The sequence below is a fragment of the Anguilla rostrata genome, chromosome 18, assembly GCF_018555375.3.
Source record: "Anguilla rostrata isolate EN2019 chromosome 18, ASM1855537v3, whole genome shotgun sequence".
Lineage (NCBI taxonomy): Eukaryota > Metazoa > Chordata > Actinopteri > Anguilliformes > Anguillidae > Anguilla > Anguilla rostrata.
The window spans coordinates 7949968-7971230 of record NC_057950.1 but is presented as its reverse complement, the minus strand read 5'-3'; the positions used below and the strand labels follow the sequence as shown (position 1 = coordinate 7971230).

The 21263-nt window shown below is 43.4% G+C and overlaps 1 protein-coding gene across 5 annotated transcripts in view; it reads left to right on the top strand.

Annotated features, from left to right (window-relative positions):
• LOC135245296 (echinoderm microtubule-associated protein-like 6) overlaps positions 1–21263 on the top strand; it is a 123267-nt gene that overhangs the window by 98764 nt on the left and 3240 nt on the right. The window contains exons 27-40 of one of the 5 annotated variants that reach the window (XM_064318265.1): positions 537–663; positions 3574–3588; positions 8763–8841; positions 9220–9349; positions 9980–10078; positions 10528–10548; positions 12207–12380; positions 13260–13468; positions 13592–13749; positions 14290–14404; positions 14640–14828; positions 15122–15294; positions 16721–16883; positions 20612–20715. In XM_064318265.1, the coding sequence (XP_064174335.1) occupies positions 537–663; positions 3574–3588; positions 8763–8841; positions 9220–9349; positions 9980–10078; positions 10528–10548; positions 12207–12380; positions 13260–13468; positions 13592–13749; positions 14290–14404; positions 14640–14828; positions 15122–15294; positions 16721–16883; positions 20612–20715 (1756 nt within the window). Of the gene's footprint in view, positions 1–536; positions 664–3573; positions 3589–8762; positions 8842–9219; positions 9350–9979; positions 10079–10527; positions 10549–12179; positions 12381–13259; positions 13469–13591; positions 13750–14289; positions 14405–14639; positions 14829–15121; positions 15295–16720; positions 16884–20611; positions 20716–21263 lie in introns of all 5 variants that reach the window. The other 4 variants (XM_064318269.1, XM_064318266.1, XM_064318267.1 and 1 more) reach the window with 4 other exon arrangements.

The following is a 21263-nucleotide window of genomic DNA, read 5'->3' as shown; positions in this document are numbered from 1 at the left end:
AGAAAGAAGAAAAAAAAAACAGAAAAATAAGCTGTCAGGCTTTCCCAAGAAAGTCGGCTTAGAGACACTGTGAACTAAATGTCAGCTAAATAAAGTATGGTGCGCATGTTTGTTTATGTTCCTGTCTTGGGGGATGTATTGTGTTTATAGAGCTGCATTGTGTCCAAGACTAAATTCCCCTTGGGGACTATGAAGTAAGCCTCGAATCGTGAATCTTGGATATTGTGCTGTAGCTGAAATTGTTCGTTGCAGTTCATTTAACCCTTTGACTGACAGCTCAGCTCATGTGGCATTTATTGACTTCAAATGAATAGATCAAAAATATAGGACCACAAATATATGATTAGAATGTTCTGAACTGAGCATTCTAATGCTGATATAACAATCACTGCTGGTATTTGAAAGCAATGGAGTTCTAGAACACTGACCTAGAATGTTGAAAAAACATTCCAAAAAAACTGCTCTTCAAAGGGTTATCCTGTCTTCCAATGGAAGCCCCGCCCCCTTCCCCTCTAACAGGCCTCGTGTCTCCGCAGGCTACGACAGTGACGTGGCCAGGGAGAGGAGCATCGACTACACCACCAAGATCTACGCCGTCAGCATCCGCGACATGACCGGCGTGAAGCCCCACCAGCAGCAGAAGGAGGTTTCGGCTGAAGAGAGGTACAGCCCTCATGCCCGTGACTCCGCCCACTGTCTCCGCCCATCTGCTCCCACCCCCCATTCCCAGAATGCATCTGTGCTGTCCAGGGCCTGCTCTGATAAGCAGCTTCCCCATTCAAATTAAATTCAATTAAATTGCATTTGTGAAGCAATTTTTACAGCTGTCAACAATGATGCTAAATAGTAAAACAGGAAATTGGAAAATTGGGAAATTTCCTGGCCTGAAACTAAAAAAACAATTATTAAGAAACTTCCACAGTTGGAAGAATAAAAATACTCAACCAGTGGTGAGAAAAAAAATCCTGTTGCAACTGCTATGACAGATACACTGTGAAGCAGCAGTTTGCAAAGAAAAACAAGATAGTAAAAACATAATTTTTTAAATTTATTTCTATATTTTATAAGTTTAAAAAAAAAAAATTTAATTAATGTCTGTCTACCTCTTACATGGTGCTGCCATCTAGTGAGCACCAAAGGTATTTCTATGAACTTGAGATGACAGTACATTTCAAACTTTGATTTCAGACTTCGATTTCCAGAAGCAGGTTATGTGATTTCGTATTATTCTTCTTCTAATACGTAGAATTGATGACGCAACTCCCTGTAGAAGGAGCCCTTTATTTAAGCACATCTGTTTAAGGTGCTGCAGAGTAAATCAGAGCAATAGCCAGCAACCCCCAACCACCACATCATATGCATGATGCTTATAAACAAAACGAGAAAAAAAGTCAAACCTGGTTTAATTCCACAGAAGTCCTGTCGATTGTCATTTGTAATTTTTTGCTTCTACTTTCTGCATTCCCTTACGCAATGAAAATATATTGTCACATATAACAAAATACTGTAATTCATTTCTGTATATAGGCATTGCAAATGTGTCAACATATTGTCATTTTGCATCCAAAGTGACAATAATGTGTATATTGTGTAATGCATTTCTATTACTATTCAATGTTTTTCTCTATACAAGTGACGTTGTATTGTGCATTTCAAATAACAGCTTGAATTGGATAAATATGTCAGTGTTGTGTTTTGATATTGTTGGCATGTATAGTTAAATTCTGAAAATGTGAGAGCAGCCTTTCATAGTCACAAAAAAAGGTACAAAAAAGGACTCCAACATTCTGAATATCCATATATGGAAAACTAGGCTATATTTTGTTACGTAAGGGACTTTCAGAATTTTTTATATTTTTTTTACTCTGCACATACAGGTGTGGATTAACTTTCAGTGTGAATTCTACCTGGTATCTGAATCTTCAGCTGCATGCCAGTGCTCCCTGTATTGCTACAGTCCGGACTGTACAGTGCATGCACTGCGGCCTTGGTTAGGGGTTTAGCCAAGCATCATTTAACCCTTTGCCTGCTTGTACACTCCCCAGCTGTGATTGCCTTTAAATACTTTAACAAACGTTTGTCATTGCCGACTGTAAACGGTGTTTCTGTTTACGGGAGGTAAGTTAACTCCAGTGAAAAAAAAGACTACGGGACCATTAACACTGCATAAAAATTCAATTTTCTTTTGTTTCGATGTCCATAGTGACCACACATAACGGAGATGATAATTATGGAAAAGAAACCTGCGCTTTCTTATAGTGGTATATTAATCATAAGACATTCAAATCTTCACTGCGTGTCCGTCACAATCCATGCTGATCAGATCACTTCTGTGCTCAAAGATTAAAAATCATAAAAGCGAAACACAAAATTACTTTTTAAAGTCCTGTTTTTTAGTGTACTGACTCAGATTTACAGATATTTACTTTTTTGTCTTTTTAAATTTTTGTATTCAGAATGCACACATACATGTTCTTGTTATGCTGGGGTCCAAGACATCAGTTTAAAATGCAACTTTCAGCATCCATCTGTGTGGTCTCTGCCTGTTTTACATAGTTTGACAAATCACACAGATTTCATTAAATGTAGACTCACAGTATCTATTGCAGTGAATTTAGCAGGAGCCTATAACCACTAGACCACAGAACTGCATTACAATTTAAACAGTTTTGCCTTATCTCACAGATAAGGAGTAGCTGTTCCAGCTCTCATGCAGTTCAGTTGTCAGGCTCAAACTCCCATTGTTCATTGTTACTGAAGCCAAATGTCCTCTGTGTTTGAGTAGAGAATGTTTAAATAACTGATTCAGTTGACAGGTGCGACTTCATCTGGTTATCTGTCCGATGTCTCTCATGCCTCACCCTCATTCAGGGGGACACTTCTATTTCTATCCTTTGTTTTCAGTGTCTCTTACCTCTGTCTTTACCCTTGAATTCCTTGAATTGATCTCCCTTTTATCGATTATTTTCTGAACTTTCAGTTAATTTCTGTTTCAAAGTGTTTTATGTACTTTATTAGATGCAGTGCTTACAGGAATATTTAGTGGTTCTTCATTTCTTTCTCTTCTTTGTTGCTCACTCATTTTTTTTTTTTTTGCTAACCCCATGAAGCAGTAATCTTTAAACAACAGTGTCTAAAAGCATAAATAAATAGCCAGGCGTATAACGTGATAACCTGTCTGCTTTATGTGTCTGCACTGTAGCCGGGCTCACAGTGGGAACGCTGACACATCAAGTGGAACTCCTAGCCATTAGCGCGGCCTACAAACGTGATTCTCAGCCAGTTTGGAGTTTAGCGTGTCAACTGAAAAAGACAATATTTTAGCTGTCTCGTGTCTTGAGTAGAAGTGACATGAGACATGGATGTTCTGCTCTGGGGGTTGGTCTAGCCACCCTGTTTTTCCCGCCTAAAGTCCATGCTGTCCTAGTGAGTGACAGAGAACTGTCCTTGCCCTCCCCATTTGTCCAAAACCGGCCATTACCCCATACTAGTAAACATGTAGACTCCATCATCTTCTGTCTCATCAGAAACTCTTAATATCTGTGTTATGTTTTAACCCGCTTTCCTCTGGAGGCAGGGCATTGTCAAGTAAGTACCACCTGATTCCTTAGCCTGCATATATGGGGGAAGGGTTCAGCCAATCCCATGCTTCACATGCTGCATACTTAACCACAATTGGCTGACAGCCACACTTACGCCAAAAGGTCACTGGTAACCACAGTAACCAAGTAAACTGTACAGTATCTTAAAGCTTACAATGAAAATGCAAACATACTGTACCAACAAGGAAATTATAATGTTAAGGACCTGTGTCAGTACATTATACTCTGATATGATCTATATACTGTACATTTGGAGCCAGTGGTTTACCAGAATTTATCATAATGTCTGTGTTGGATTAACCTACCCCAGCAAGTTGGATTAACCTACCCCTGATATTTTATGCAAGGTGTGATGCCATAAACCTGCAAAAAAAGAAATACCTGCTGATGAATTCAAGATGGTTTTAGGATACATAAAGTTCTAATGTGTGCTTTCATTTTTAATGTTTATGTGTCCATTATATCAATGTTTTATGTTGCAAGCAGGTTTGATGTTTGTGTTTTGTGTAGTAATTACTCTAATACTTTGCAATGCGCTGGATAACAGTCCTCCAGTCTGGTATTTTCTGCAGATGTGTTATAAACATAACAAGTCCAGAGGAAGAGTGCTTTCTAGAACATTCTAGCCAACACAGTGCCCACAGTCAGAGCTAACAGCCAGCAATATTTTATTTTATGGGTCTTCCTTTATTTGGTCTTTTTATTGATGCTAATAATAAAGTTCATATGCGTTACACATATCTATTATACTGGCATTTTAGGAAAATGGGTTTGTTTCCACTGCAATCGTAAAGAAATCAACTTGTACCTTTCCAGGAAAGAGAAGTTACTGGAACTTCAGAGAAGTTTTTTTTTTCCCCAATTATGACACATTTTTATCATTTACAGTAGAGTCTTAATCTGTCATTAATAAATGTACACATACATGCATAGTCTTAAATCTGCTCTTATCTTATTCCTTATACAGGAAGATAAATATTTGGACAGTTTATTCTCACTACAGTATGGCAGGAGCAGCTTTGCACTTGCACATTTAAAATCTGGGCTTCTGTGTGATGAAAGACCTGTGCTTAGCATTGACTCCAGTTTAGTTCGTAACTGCAACTTTAACCCATTGCTGAATCCCATGTTATTTTCAGTTAAATCTTCCCATTGGCATTCATACGCAAGCAAATCTGAGCCTTTGTTTGTTTGCCCTGAAATAGTATACAGTGAAGAACAATTTACACTTTTTTTATACTATTATGTTATTACTAGTTTCAAATGTTAACAAGACCTAAAGACTGGGAAGACCTTAAGAGACAGTACTTTAGGCATTTTTTTCTTTAAAAAAATGTAGGTTAGCTTATAAAAGTGTTCAGAGTACAATTTTTTTTACCATTGTTAGAAATCACAGCTCTAAACAAGTTACAAAGCATTGCATACACAGCTGGTACAGGGCAGATTCAAAGTCATTTATTACAGCAACAATGACTTGCTTGTTTATTTGTCAGGGTCTAAAAAAAATGAGCACAGCAACAGATTCCTTTATTTCATTTTTCTTCTGCATCTGGTAATTTCATGGAGAAATGTGGAGTCAAGATGCTAGACATTTTTTTCAATCCAATTCAATTCAAATTTATTTATATAGCGCTTTTTACAGAAAGAATAAGTGTTTTAGACCTTTTAGAAGCATGAGTCCTGATTTCCGATCGAAACCACAGTGCATGCCTTCAAAAATAGAGAGGTGCCACAACATCTCGGGGGTGGCTGGAGTGCTTCCATTCTCTCTGCACCCCCATCCCTTCTTCCCTACCTCTCTCTCTCTGAAGTCAGCTGATCATGTCTTCCCATAAGCCCCTGGGGCAGAAGCACTGATGCGCTTCTCTCTCCCTGTCCCCCCCTTGTAGGAAATTTAGTACACAGTTTGCCCAGGGATACCAGGGTATGACCCCCCCCCTTCTCGATTCATAGACTGGTGCACTCTTTCATTTATTTTATTTCTTTTTCCGAGCCCTTCTCTTTTTTTTTCTTTTTTTTTTTTTCCTGGCATGTGTGAGGAGCATGGTTTGCGCCAAAAAAAAAAAAAAGCGGGAATGACAGTCTAGCTCTCCCAGGTTGCTTGTGCATGACCTTTGACCTTTTAGAGGCTAAGCCAACACAGAGCATAGGTCTGCAGCGGTCTGACCTGAGTCCACTAAAACTCTCACTTGGCTTTGTCTGCTGCGCCGAAGGGGATCCAGGTAAATTCAAACGTCCTCCGACTGTTGGCCGTCTCTCCTGGTGGGAGTGTCGCTGTCCCGTGCGCCCCCTCCTCTCTGTCCTTGCCTGACGATGACGGGGCTGTTTCTGTTTTTACCCTGCCCACCAACCCCCCCCCCACCCCCCTCCGCTCACCCACATCTGCATCCGAGCTGCTGCTCCAAACTCACAAGGAGGGATGTTCGGCATCTCATTTCTTCCTGCTTCGTTCTACATGGGGTGCCCTCTGAACTTTAAACAAGCTGCCCCCTCTCTGAAGAGGACTGAGAGGGGAGAGTAGGGGGAGGATTTGGAGTCCACACTGACCCAAAACTGATCCAGGGTCAGCTAAATTGTTCCCAACTCTAATCCCGGGCATTTCGCAGATAAATGCTTAAGCTGGTCCAGGGTCAGCGCTCTATGGCACGTGTGCGCCCTGGCTCTCTCTCTCTCTCTCTCTCTCTCTCAGGAATTACGTAATTTCCATTTCCCCCCCTGCCACGCACTTTCGACCGATCCGAGAGAACTTTTCCAAAGCGCTTATGCAACGCTAGACAAACTTTCTATGTAAAGAAAGCCGAATTAAAATGATAAAACAAGTTTACGGGTTAAAAAAAGAGGGATGACAACCCATAAAAGAACGTAGCAGGAAAAAAGAACGACGATGCTGTAAATATGTGCTCCTTTGAGAGGGCAAGCTCTGGCTGGTAAAATACTACCCACACCATAGAAGAAAGGACTCATTCCATGGCTGCACTGTCCAGACAATGCATCAGGCAGATAAATACTGGAAAAAAGGAGCATCGTTCTGAAAGGTTAAAATGTACAGAGGCTAGTGCTTTACCAGAGTCCTGGAGCTGTGCCTTGTGCGACCCATCTGAGGATGCAGGTATACACTGCTAGCACCCTGAGCAGTGGGATAACCTGTGCCTGGCCTCATCGCTGCCCTGTTTCAGCCCAACGCGGTGTCAGTGTGGTTCTCTCTCTCTCCTTTTCTTTCTCTCTCCCTTTCTTTCTTTCTCTCGCTGGCTCCACTTTTCTTTATCTCCTTTCTCTCTCTCTCTCTCCCTCTCTGTCTCTCCCTCTCTGTCTCTGTTTCTCTCTCTCTGACTCCCTTTCTATTTATCTCCCTTTCTCTCTGTCTCTGTTTCTCTCTCTCTCTCCCTTTCTCTCTCTGTCTCTCCCTCTCCCCCTCCCTCAGTCTCTGTCTCCTGGACTCCCTTTCTCTTTATCTCCCTCTCTCTCTTTCCCTCTAATGTGTACGTTACTGGTACGGTGTTCTGTTGGACGTTCTCTCCCTGTCTGTCGATCCACCCCAAGGTTTGTGTGATAAGGCCCTGTCTGGACAATGTGATCAAGAATGTGGTCTGACGTCTCTGCCAAAATACTGCCTGCATAGAATTAACGATCACTCGGGGACCCTTTACCCAAGTGGTTTCAAGCAGTGCGTTTAGCTGCTTCTCAGGCCTTGCGCATGTATAAGAACACTCTAAAAACATCTGAACACAAAACATTGGCCCAAGAAGTCATATTTCAGATATAATGTAGGATTGACCATGTTCTGCTTATTTTTCAAATTTAGCAGCATACTTTTTAGTGCACTTTTTCTGTAACAAAGACAATTTAGTCACATTTTGAAGGCACATCACATGACTTCTCATTCAGCTGTAATATACTTGATAGTTCTTTTTCTGTCATGTTAGTGACGCATTGGGGAAATATTTTTTTTCCCGTAATAAGAGGATGCCAAATTTCAGACATTCACGTATGCATTTTTAGTACTCAGAACAAGGCATTGGCAAGCCTACATATCTGTATTATTGTCCAATACAACCGGTTCATGTGTTTCAGGCATATACGCTAAACATCTCTCTGTCATAGCTCGGTGTTGTCGATGTGATCTCCGTGTGAGAAGTGTACACCTGTGGTGTGTTTTTGTGCATTTGTGCTCTTTGTGGTGTTCTTAACACACACCAAAGCAAAAAGACACAGTTCATACACGTTGTGAAAAGTTTCCTGTTGCACATAGGCATATCTTTATTATAAATGAAGCTCATCTTAAACGAATAGTATTATTATACTGATCCTGTTTTTTTATGAAATGTCAGGATTTGTCCTTTTTGTTCAATGCTCTGTATCTGAGTTTATTCAACTTATTGAACAATATCAGCGTAATCTTCTGTGCATTATGTGATCGTTCTATAGCCAAATGAAGTGCACAGCTCGGGTATTGCAGTTTGAAATTGTTGTGTTCAGAATGTGAGGCCTCCATGCTGGTGGCTTCATGGTGCCAGCGCAGGTAAGAGCCACACTGAGCGTCAGGAGGATGAGGCCTTTTCTCACTCTGCGTAGTCAGCCTGTAGAACAATGCCCTGAATTCAGGCAACATGTGAATTTGGCTCAGTATTTTCTACACAGTTTGCCAATGAGATTTTTCTCATTGGTGAAACAGCCAGGTGAAACAAACGAGTGGCACTGAAAGTAGTTTCAGTAGGTCACCGCATAGTTTTCAGTAGTTTTAGCTGAGAAGGGTGGTTGCATCTGGGATAGTTGAGAGACAGCACCCCCCTTATCCCCCGCCCCCTGCTTCAGGTGCTCGATTTCGCCTAGGTTAGCAGAAAGGCTAGAGCAGTGCCAGGATTACAGGATAGAGTAGCATTGAACTCCATGAAACTACTACTGTATGTTTTAACAAAGACATTTACATTTGCCTTGGCTCGTGTAGTAATACCCGGCAACCTATGCTAATTTTGACTTTAGTGCTATTTTAGAGTCACAAATATATACAAGATATTCAATGTTGCATGATTCACAATCTTTGACTGTGTCGGGAGCATTTTAGTTTACAGTTGGTGCGTAGCTGAGCATTGCCAGGCGGTTAAATGTAGCTGTCGGTGAGGTCGTCGCTGTCGTCGCTGACTTCCTGTTTGCTCACTGCAGGCCTCCAGTCAGCAGAGCGGCTCCTCAGCCGGACAAACTGCAGAAGAACAACGTCACCAAGAAGAAGAAACTGGTGGAGGTTCGTACTGAAGTGGCTTCGCGTGGGACAGCTGGGGATGAATTATTGTACAGTATGATGTTTAAGTCTGGATTGTGGGGCCCTCTTGTGTATATAGGTTTTAGCTCCAGTCACAACTCCAATTCTCGAATAATGTGACTAGTTATTTATTCTTTTATTTAGACTCTTTTTTAATGCTGTCTTTCCCCATATTCAGCCTATTTGGAATGCCCAGTCATATATAGAGTATATATACAGTATCTGCGCTCAGCTATCGATTCAGGAGAACGCAGCCGAGCCTGTGCTCTCCTCCAGATCGTGTGAGGCAGGTATTTCAGGCAGGTATGTGGCGTTTTCCTGGCCAGTTTGCTGGATGGTTTTCGCTTCCTGTGTCTGCAGGAGCTGGTGCTGGACCACGTGTTCGGGTACCGCGGCTTCGACTGTCGGAACAACCTGCATTACCTCAACGACGGCTCTGACATCATCTTCCACACCGCCGCCGCCGCCCTGGTGCAGAACCTCTCCACCGGTACGATGTGATACCAAATCTTATTGTCTTGTTACTCGTCTATGCACAACCTCTATCTGACACACGTACCACCACTGTCTCTCCCACAAACATCCCCTGTCTCTCTCACAGACAACCTGTGTTTCACCCACAACACAGCCTCTGTCTCACCCACACACTGGTACCAGGGGAGGGAAGAAATTAGGCCAGAGCTGGCCTGCCCTGTTCCTGGAGATCTACAGTCCTGTAGGTTTTAACTCCTACCTCAAACAAAACACACCTCATTCAACAGCTAGAGATCTTGTTCAGCTGCTAATCCATAGTGTGTCAAATTAGGGTAGAAATGAAAACCTAAACTATGGTAGATCTCCAGGAACAGGGGAAGGACAGCCCTGAATTTGGGTTTCAGTCACTCAAGATAAGAGGCTTTACCAAACAAATGTATGTGAATGTATTAATTGCCCAGGATTAGTTGCTAAAAGCCTGCTAAAAGCCCAAAATATAAAATGTCACTGTCAGGGGTTGCATTTAAACTGTGAATGCTCATCTGTTGCCATGGTTTTTGAGTAGTTAAAAAAATGAAAGAGTAGGCATAAGAATGGGATTTGTTAACATGCACATTTTGGCCGGCAATGCTCTCTGTTTCCACAGGGACGCAGAGTTTCTACCTGGAACACACTGACGACATCCTCTGTCTGACCGTCAATCAGCATCCTAAGTATAAAAATGTCATTGCCACTGGACAGATAGGTAGGTGTCCAGTCTCTGTACAGTCCTCTTTGGATATGTGCACTGTGTGTCTGTGTTTGTAATATATATATGTATATATATATATATATATACATGCAGCCATGGAAAAAGACATATCAAGATACGTGGGAGGATAGGGGTGTGTGTGTGTGTGTGTGTGTGTGTGTTTCCGTGGGGGGGAAAGGGATTCTGCTCAAATCAAAAGCTCTCAAATCATTATTATTTGCTCCAGTTCACTTATGTTTTATTTCATTTCCTTGCATTTCAACCCTTGTTGCAGTTTTCAGCGTCTCACGCGTTTGTTTTTTTTGTTCGTTTCGGTCGGTTTTGCTGTGAATGTTTGAGCTTTGTTTTGGAGCTGATGTGCTGTGGCTCCGCAGCCTTAGAAGTGAGTGACTTTTTCCACCTTCTTTTGATGCTTCCTCGTTCCCATTGGCCTCACACCACAGGTGATGTCACAGAGGTTCCAGGTAAGACGGCAAGACCAATTCCATTTCTTGCCGATGTAAAAGCCCGAATTTGGGTGCTGTTCAGTTGTGTATGCTGCACCAACACATAATTTTTCTGCCCTTTTTTTCTTTTTTTTTAAACAAAAGTTGCAACCCAGATTTCCGATATATAAACAAATTCCAGAAATGTGCAATATAATCTATTATAAAGTGTTATGTTATCTATTTTATAACATAAAAACTTATAAAATAAATTGATTATTTATTAATTTGGTAATAAAGGGCAGATTACACTATAGCAGAAATAGCTGTCAAAATCGCTCAGATATGGAAAGACATCTTTTTGTCAAGCGTACTAGACACAGTTACTTTGTTGTGTTTGTCAATAGTTGTCAACTGCTAGATGGGAATTCTATTCTGTCTTATACTATTCTGTTCTAACCCTGAAGTCCTCCAGTTCTTGGTGATCTGGAGTCACTCATCTCTGATGTGGTGTATTATTAACCCCTCTGACCCTGTACTACCCTGAGATTGAACTGTGTTGTGTGCTGTGTGTCGGGGTGCCCGCTCCCCGTAGTTGAGTGCGCTGTGTAGTATGCTATGTCAATGCAGTTTGTCCTGTGAGTCATCGTCCCCAGAACTCCTCTTTCTCCCAAATATCCCAAAATCACATACCCATTGGCCCCTTCTGTCAAACAGCCTTTAGTTCAGGTGTAGGCAGTTCTGGTCCTGGAAGCCTTGTGTATGCATGCAGGTTTTTGTTTTCACCAGTTACCCTGGCTAAATGAGCTAACTGGCTTCACACACCAACACTGGCTCACACATAGATTACATCACGGTAAAACATTCCGTATAAGGACACAAGAACAGTCTTTGGCTGCTTGTCAAGAAATGTAGCTAAAATGTCAGATGCCGTAAATGTTAAGGCTAACTGGGTGATTAAGGCCAGAAGTTGGCATGAAAGCAAGAAACGGATACGGTTGCCCGCCTCTGCTTTAGTTCCTCCCCTTCGCTCAGCGAGAGCTCCGGAGACGGCGCTTCGCTCTCTGCGGAGACGAGAGAGGGCCTGAGGGCTCTGGTCCAGACTTCCTCTGAAGTGCAGGGATGTTTCAGCCTCAGGCTGTGACCAGACTGCGATCCCAAAACAGCGGGTTCGGGACCCAATGGGAGGTTGCGATTGGTCACGAGAAGCATTGGAGGGGGGGCGGTGTTATTTTCTTTATATTAGAGGCTTTCCGAAAATAAGAACGCCGCACTTGATGGTTTCAATGTTTTTAATATTTTATAACCCAATAAGACCTCTGCAGACTACTGACAATTTTAAAGTAAACATCTATTTTCAGCAATATTTGCTGTCTAAATTCTTTCATATGGTTGTCTGCTTTGGTTAGTAACTTGTTTAATTGAATATTCGCCTGGACCTGCAGGACTTTTTGAGAGTATTAAGAGTTACATCATATAAATTGAAAAGTGACCGAGGTCTGTTCCACACCAGCCAAAATAAAAGCAATAGTGCACTGCATTGCATTGCAATTGCATTATCAACTTTCACTGTTTAAAGTTAGGCTTCATTTACAGTGGTTAGGATACACAATAATTGATAGTGGGTCACAGGAAATGAACCTTGTAAAGGTCACAGGAGATTGACCAAGCCGTGCCAACCCTCCGCTCTACCGCAGGCACCACCCCCTCCATCCACGTGTGGGACGCCATGAGCAAGCAGACCCTGTCCATCCTGCGCTGCTCGCACGCCAAGGGCGTCGGCTACGTCAACTTCAGCGCCACGGGCAAGCTGCTGCTGTCTGTGGGGGTGGAGCCTGAGCACACCATCACCGTGTGGCGCTGGCAGGAAGGTTAGCCTGCATCGCCATTATTATTATTATTATTATTATTATTATTATTATTATTATAGTATAGTAGTGTGTAGTAGTATAGTAAGTGTTTGTGTATTTTTATTATAATTATTATTATTATTATTACTATGAAAGGGAAAATAATGATAAAAATTAAATAAGATGTTAGACAAGGAAATGCACAATAGATGGATCAAAATGAAAGGACAATAAGAAAGTTTGGCCAGGGTTGTGTGTTGTGGCAAGAACAAAAATAAATGCTATAAAAATATGATATGAGTCGAGAAGAGGCAGAATTAGTATTTCTACCTTTTTCTGGTAAAGAATTACACAGTCTAGGAGGTGGAATTGCAGAATACCTTTTTTATTTAGTCAAGTAACTGGGACAGTCCATGAGAAAGCCCTTGTTAGATGAGTGGAACTCTCTACTTGATTGACATCACTGTCATGACCTCACTTCCTGCTTGATGGAGCGTGTCAGTACATCATCATTTTCGTTCCAATTTTAGCAATACACTTCTGTTTTGTCATATAACCGACAAGATTGGGGTCGATTTTGGTTCAGTTCATTCAGGAAGCTAATTGAAAAAAGAATTTTATTGGCATTTTACAATTAATGTCTTGAATTAACTAAAATGAAGGTGGAATTGGCCCAAAACCAGCTAATCGAACTAATTAAGCAGACAAGAAAGCCATAATTAATGAGATCTAATCAGTAGTCAGGAGATGAGTCACAAAAACTCCAAAACACCCCGTTTATTTTACATTTATAATGTAAACAGAGTGTACAAAATTTCAGCACTTCTTAGTTAATCAGTTGATTTCCAGCATACCCACAAGATTTTTCAGGTCCCCACAAGCATCCGTGTCTCTGTTCAGGTGCCAAAGTGACGAGTAAAGGGGGCCACACGGACAGGATCTTTGTGGTGGAGTTCCGCCCGGACTCGGACTCGCAGTTTGTCTCGGTGGGCATCAAACACATAAAGTTCTGGACGCTGGCTGGAGGTTCGCTCATGTACAAGAAGGGCGTGATCGGCTCCGTGGAGGACGCCAGGATGCAGACCATGCTGTCTGTGGCTTTCGGTGCTGTGAGTTCACGCATGTTCACTCTCAAAAATAAGTCATACAGGACTCCGTCTGTCTGCGATCAGTACCAGTCACCTTGCATAATAATGATCGATTTGTGCTGCCTCTTCTGGTTCTCCTTCTAGAATAACCTCACTTTCACTGGTGCCATAAACGGGGACGTGTTCGTGTGGCGGGATCACTTCCTGGTGCGCGTGGTGGCCAAAGCACACACCGGCCCGGTGTTCACCATGTACACCACGCTCAGAGACGGCCTCATCGTCACCGGCGGCAAGGAGAGGCCGTGAGTACTGGGGGGGAGGAGCTAAGGAGAGACCATGAGTACTGGGAGGAGGAGCTAAGGTGAGGCTGTGAGTGCTGGGGGGAGGAGCTAAGGAGAGGCCATAAGTACTGGGGGGAGTGGCTAAGGAGAGACCATGTGCACTGGGGGGAGGAGCTGAGGAGAGGCTGAGTACTGGGGGGAGGAGCTAAGGAGAGACCATGTGTACTGGAGGGAGGAGCTAAGGGGAGGTCATGTGTACTGGGGGGAGGAGCAGAGGAGAGGCCATGATGCCATTTGCAGGGGAGAGCTGTGGGAGTATTAGTGCCCTGTGGGGTATCTGTTCCCCTAAGAGTCTGCAGAGTATCTAACAAGGTGGGTGGGGCAGTGAGATGTGTGGGCGGAGCTGTGAGAGGTGTGGGCAGGGCAGTGAGGTGTGTGGACGGGGCTGTGAGAGGTGTGGGCGGAGCTGTGATGGGGTGTGGGCGGAGCTGTGAGAGGTGTGGGCGGAGCTGTGATGGGGTGTGGGCGGAGCTGTGAGAGGTGTGGCTGTGTGTGTTTCAGGACTAAGGAGGGTGGGGCAGTGAAGCTGTGGGATCAGGAGATGAAGCGCTGCCGGGCCTTCCAGCTGGAGACGGGCCAGACGGTGGAGTGTGTGAGATCCGTCTGCAGAGGGAAGGTGAGGACTACAGACTGGCCTGTTTATGTGACTCACTGCATACAACAGCATCAACCGCTGCAGCAAAGCGGCCTGTTTCATGAGTGACCACTCTTACAATACCTGTCAACCATATGGAGCAGCCTCCTTAATGTGTGACTTAATGCAGCAACATCAACCACTGCAGCAAAGCGGCCTGTTTCGTATAGACGGACATTTCGGCAGCCACACACTTGAATTTGTTGTTCCCTCCAAGGGAAAGATCCTGGTGGGAACCAAGGATGGCGAGATCATCGAGGTGGGGGAGAAGAACGCCGCGTCCAACATCCTGATCAACGGCCACATGCAGGGGGAGATCTGGGGCCTGGCCACGCACCCCTCCAAAGACGTGTTCATCTCCGCCAGCGACGACGGGACCATCCGCATCTGGGACCTGGCCGACAAGGTGAGAGCCCAGGGGGCGGAGCTTTCAGGTGTGCTGCAGGACTGACTGCAACGACATCTAACAGTCAAATACTAGCTCAAATTCTACGCACCCACGAGTCATCAAACTTCCAAATGCTAGCATAGACTATACCCACCCACTGGCCACAGACTTTCAAATACTAGCATGGACTGTACATACCCAGTGGCCACAAAATTTAAAATACTTGAATAGACTCTGCTATGCGTTTTGTTGCATTTCAAATTGTTTGCTCGGGTTTAAGCATTGCTGCGGTGTGTTTGGCGTTTTGACAGAAACTGCTGAACAAAGTGAGTTTGGGGCACGCGGCGAAGTGTGCGGGGTACAGCCCGGACGGGGAGATGGTCTCCATCGGCATGAGGACCGGGGAGTTCATCGTCCTCCTGGTCAACTCCCTCAAAGTGTGGGGCAAGAAACGGGACCGCAGTGCCGCCATCCAGGACGTCCGGTGAGCAGGGTGCCCGTCTCGGTTAGGGTTGCCTGGTTACGGACCTATGGTTCGTTGAGAGATACTGTAGATACTGTCGGTTTTTGGGAGAGTCAATGTTCGGGAGTCAATGTTCTTAGGGTTCCCAGGTTCTGGAGCATGGGTCTTTGAGAGATGGGTTTCTGGGGAGTCAATGTTGTTATGGGTGCCAGGTTATGCAAGTCTGGCTCTTTGTGAAATAGGTTTTGGGGGAATCCATGTTATTAGGGTTGATTACTCTACAGTACCTAGTAACTTAGCAACGCCGTTAATAACACTGCTGACACGGATACTGCGGTAGCTAAAATTGGCCTCACCTTGGGGATTAGCGGAACTCAACTTTCCACATGACATCGCATCGAGTAGAGCAGTCAAGTCATTGGCCCCTCACGATTTCACTTCATGAATTTTTAAAGATGATGAATTAATGATCAATTGACCTAAGTGTTATTTCTTAGTAAATGGTAAATGGACTGCATTTATATAGCGCTTTTATCCAAAGCACTTTACAATTGATGCCTCTCATTCTCCAGAGCAGTTAGGAGTTAGGGGTTAGGTGTCTTGCTCAAGGACACTTCAACACGCCCAGGGCGGGGTTTGAACCAGCAACCCTCCGACTGCCAGACAATCGGTCTTACCTCCTGAGCTATGTCGCCCCTACAGTAGCCAGTAGCATTCACTTTGTAGCCTTACTGTAGTCATTATTGTGATGTAAAGGTTATTTTATGCTTTCTGTTACTTTGTTATTGCACAGTTGTTTAGCAGGCAGGCGTACTATTCTGTCTTTTTGACTCAATTAGTGCAGTTTCAGTGTCACTGCTGTGCTAATTAGTCGGGGATGTTTCCACAGCAGTGGTTTATTAATCAGCTGATTAAGCAGAACAGAGCTGCACAGCTGCATTTTTCTGATAGCTGTTAGAAGTGCAATTTTACGCGGGTCCTCTGAAATACAGAGGCAGCTGGAGCAGCGACTGGGCTATGTCCCTGGGTTCCCATCAATGGAAGAGCTATGTAATACCATGTGAATGATGAATTATTATGGATAATGTTATTCTGGTGTATTACTCACACCATGTATTATGGTTCCAGGAGATGATGGGGCTTACAATAATAATAATAATTTGGGGGTTGCTGGGGGGCTCATTCTGTTAAGGCACTGTTCTAATGCATGGATTGACCCCAGATTATAACCAGTCTATCATATAATGTTTAAATTTAAATATATGAATACTAATGAAACAATGTGACAAAAATGAAACACAATGTAACTTTTTTTTTTGGTTTCGAAGAAAATACATCATACATAAGATGTATAAAAATAAAAGGCCAAAGAAAACTTGTTTAAGAATTGACCACCCCCCCTTGCCCCCTTGCCCCCTTGCCCCCTTGCCCCTTGCCCCCTGCCCAGCTTCAGCCCAGACAGCCGGCTGCTGGCAGTGGGCTCTATGGAGAGCACGGTGGACTTCTACGACCTGACGCTGGGGCCCTCACTGAACCGCATCGGCTACTGCAAGGACATCCCCAGCTTCATCATCCAGATGGACTTCAGCGCCGACAGCAAGTACATCGAGGTAGGAGGGCCTATACAAGGCACAGATACTCAACAGAGCACAGATACTCTACAAGGCACAGATACTCTACAAGGCACAGATACTCTACAGGGCACAGATACTCTACAGGGCACAGATACTCTACAAAGCAAAGATACTCTACAAGGCACAGATACTCTACAGGGCACAGATATTCCACAGAGCACAGATATCCTACAGGGCACAGATACTCTACAGACTCTACAGGGCAAAGATGTTCTTCAGGGCACAGATACTCTACAGAGCACAGATACCCTACGTCATAATGAGAGCTTTAAGTCAGAGTAGCACTCGGCTTTCAAGCAGGGTTTTACACATCATGCTATGGAATTCTGTTGTCCTCTGCCGTTAGTTAAAAAAAAAAAAAATAAATGCTGGTCATTTTTTTTTGTCTGGATTTGGATTTTTCCTTTTTTATTAAGACTGGGGTCCTCCAGAAAGGCCACATCACCAGCATCTTGAGCAGTGGTGTCAAACTCGTTGCCATGGAGGGCCGTGTGTATGCAGGTTTTCATTCCAGCCTCAGATCTTGATTATATAATTAGTTAAATTATTTGCTGAATTAGGGATGCAGGTTTGTGCACAATGGTGACCCGACGTCTATGGTGACCCGCATTGTCTAAATAAAAATTTTCTTATATTCTGTGCTTCAATGCAGTTAAACGCATATGGCTGAATGAGTAATTGGACTCAATTAAGGCAGCATTAATTGGTTGGAATGAAAACCTGCATACACACGGCCCTCCATGGCACGAGTTTGACACCACTGCCCTACGTCATAATGAGAGCTTTAAGTCAGAGTAGCACTTGGCTTTCAGGCGGGGTTTTACACGTCATGCTATGGAATTCTGTTGTCCTCTGCAGTTAGTTAAAAAAAAAAATGATGGTCATTTTTTTTGTCTGGATTTGGATTTTTCCTTTTTTATTAAGCCTGGGGTCCTCCAGAAAGGCCACATCACCAGCATCTTGAGGATTAGCCATGCATGAAGACTGCTATTTAAATTCATTTAAGATGCATAATGCAGAAAATCAGTACTAAATGTAAACAGAAACATTTTAAATGGCTCCACTGTGATGAAATAGGCCCAAAGACTATCATTGCAGTAGTTACACAAATGTGAACCGATTGAAGTTCTGTGACTCATTACATTTAAATTGCACACATTAGTTCAGAAAGTTCTTGCAAGTAAACTTGCCTGGAAAGCAAAGTTTCTTTTGGAAATAAACAGTTTTTTTTAAATATTGTTTGCTTTTCTGCAAAGGAAACGTTGGAACTTAAGTTTTCTGAGACAATTACAAGGCGAAAGCCACTCATATTTTTAATGAACAAGTTTTTTTATTTGCACCTGCAGTTTTACCCTGTACAAACTCAATTAAAGCTCTCCAAAGAACCTCTAATTAATCTCTCTGGTGGTAACCGTTGTTTGGATTTAATTAACGCCAGTCAGCAGTCTCATAATGATGAATTTGTTAATCTGCGCTACAGAGACCCCCTTCAGAGCCACTGGAATGACCTTTCTGATTAATATCTGATATGCAAATGTGTGCGAGGAAGCTTGATTGATTCTGGAATTAATTACGGTCGGTTGCCATTTCCCATGTCCCCGTTTTTTTGGGGTTTTTTTTTTGAATATTTGCTTCTCACATGCATCTCAGTCCTTGTGCACTTTCCTTTGGCATAATGCCATGCACATGCCCCGGTGCTGACACCACCTGCAGCCTTTCAGCAATTAGACTGGGGTGCTGCTCCTTGAGTAAAGTCATATAAAGGTGTTGGGAGGTCCACCTAATTACCAACAAACCAATTATTGTAATTAATCTAATTATTATAATGATTTATTGTGCACAGCAAAACTTTCAAGGGCACCTTCCTCAGAACATATATACACAAGTAAAATATACACACAGTAACTAAGTATACGATCACTACATTTGATTTAATTCAGATGGCAGAATTTGTTCCATTTGCCAGTATGCATAATGACAAATGCCTCGGATTTAAAAGAATTAAACTATTTGCAGTTTTTCCCCCTCCCTGTCTTTTTATAATTAAAAATTTTACTTTCCACTGAACAGCAAATAAAAGGAATTAAGTGGATATGGAGGGTTTTCAGAGCATAATTTCAATAAAATAAACAAAACAAAGCCTTTGGGGCTAGACAATCATTTATGCAAGTAGTACAGACTGCAACGATTAGCAAAGTCTAGATACGCTAGTCGCCCTAGTGCAGTTCACCCAGCATATTAGGTGTTTTTTCCCCAAATAAAACACCTGAAAAATAGCTAGGCTTCCAAATTTTCTTACAGCTTATCCTCAAAACAGTTTTGAAAGACCAGCAGAGTTCCAAACTAAAATAAAGTCACTGATGCGAGGAGCATAGCAACAGATTGTAGGACCAGAAAATGAACTTGAACATGCCCTTTCCTGCCTCTTTTAATGCCAACAGGAAGGGTGTCGTCACACCCTAATTGGGCCAGATAGAATGCACCGCAGCTGCTCTCGATTACCAGTTAGCTGCCCGTCTCCAAGACACACTGATCAACAGCTGATCCTCATCGCCCCGTTATTAATTGCTGAGCCAAAGGAATCTTTGAATGAGAGGGGGGTCACGAAATCGAGATCACGAAACGGAGAAGGAACAATCGAACCAAGCGAAAGCGAAAACACGCAGTAAAAGGAGAACTGCTGAGAGATAGGCGACTGCTACGATATACTGCGCATCGCAAGCGCTGGGAGCAGCACCCTTACGGGAGGCACTTCGCCAGGAACCCCCCCCCGGGTTACAAATCAGCACTTTTATTTAAAGAAGTGCTCTGCTTCTTTCCCACGGCCATTTCCCTCCACTTCTGTCCTCATATCTGTTCTGTTGAGCCGTTTCTTACTTTCATTTAACCTTTTTGGTCATTTATTCCCTGCACCGTTCTTTCACTAAGCTTTTTTTTTTTCCCCTCCCTTTACGTTGGCAGACATGCACATGGATATCGGTTACATCGTATGCTGAGAATGGAGGAGGCTATATTTAGTCAGATACATGTATGGCAAGTCAGGATTATTTATAGAGAGCAAGCCCTGCCAAGTCTGCGGTGGCTTGGAATCGCTCCCTAGCCGTTTCAGGACATTAGCCTACAGATCAGCTTAAATTCAGATGTAATCATAGCTTATATCTGACAGGTGTGATGAGAATTGCATAGATTCACTCATATGTATGCATTGTATTGCATAATAAACACAGATGTGGCATATTTTCTCTGCGGCTGTGATTAATGTATTTATGTTGGTAGAAGAGGCTTTTAGCTGCTTGCTGACTTCTTGTAAGCTCTGTGTCACTCTGCTCCATAATGAGCTGCTGATCTCACCCTTTGGAAAATGTCTGGCATGACAGCAGGGGCAGTACTGGAAAACCCTGGGGACAGAGGCCATGAGCAATATCAATAAAGCCAATCATCAAGCAATCAATGGCACCTAGATACACGAGTTCATTATAACCACAAACAAATACATCTTCTCACTTTTGAACAATATTTTGGAAACAGCATTTCATAAATAAAATGTTAGAAGTGTCTTTGGCCCTAGTGTTTTGTCCTATGAGCAGAGTGTTTGCTTATTGAAACAATGGGCCATTAAAACCTTTTGTTGCCATGGTGAGTGGTGATTGACAGCTTTTTTCCCTCTCTGTGAGTGCTGTTCCATATTCCTGTGTTTTGTGCAGGTGTCCACGGGAGCTTACAAGCGCCAGGTGCACGAGGTGCCATCGGGCAAGATGGTGACAGAGCAGTCCGTCATCGACAAGATCACCTGGGCCACCTGGACGAGGTGAGCAACACGCGCACACCTGGCGTCTGAACACCGTTCTCCAACCTCTCCTATTACACGAGTTTGCACATGGCCACCGTGTGCAGCCTGGCTGGCACTACTCCGGATGCCAAGCTGTTAAGTACATCAACCCATTCGGCTCAAAACAGGGAAACATCTTTAATGTAGGAACACATCAGAATCTCAAATGAACCAGGCTGAGGACATATAGGGAACTGGTAGAGGAGAAAGAGACACGTCTGATCCTGTTACGGTGCTGATATAACAAGGCGCATTATAACAAGCGGAAGACCACGCAGGGGAAATATATCTGATGGTTCTGTTGAAAGAGAGCCCCTGGTGTGCCGTGGGGCGCTGCTTAGTGGCTTGGCATGCATCAGCGGGTATTGATCAGCGTGAAGATGCGGGGCGATCAATATCGTCTGAAGGGCAGACGCCTGCCTGCCTTCAGCGTGGAGACAAAAGACGTGTCATCTTTAGTTTCAAACAGCATCAGCCCTTTTCCCTCTAATTAAGGACACTGCAGTTAACTTTAGTTTCTGGAGTGA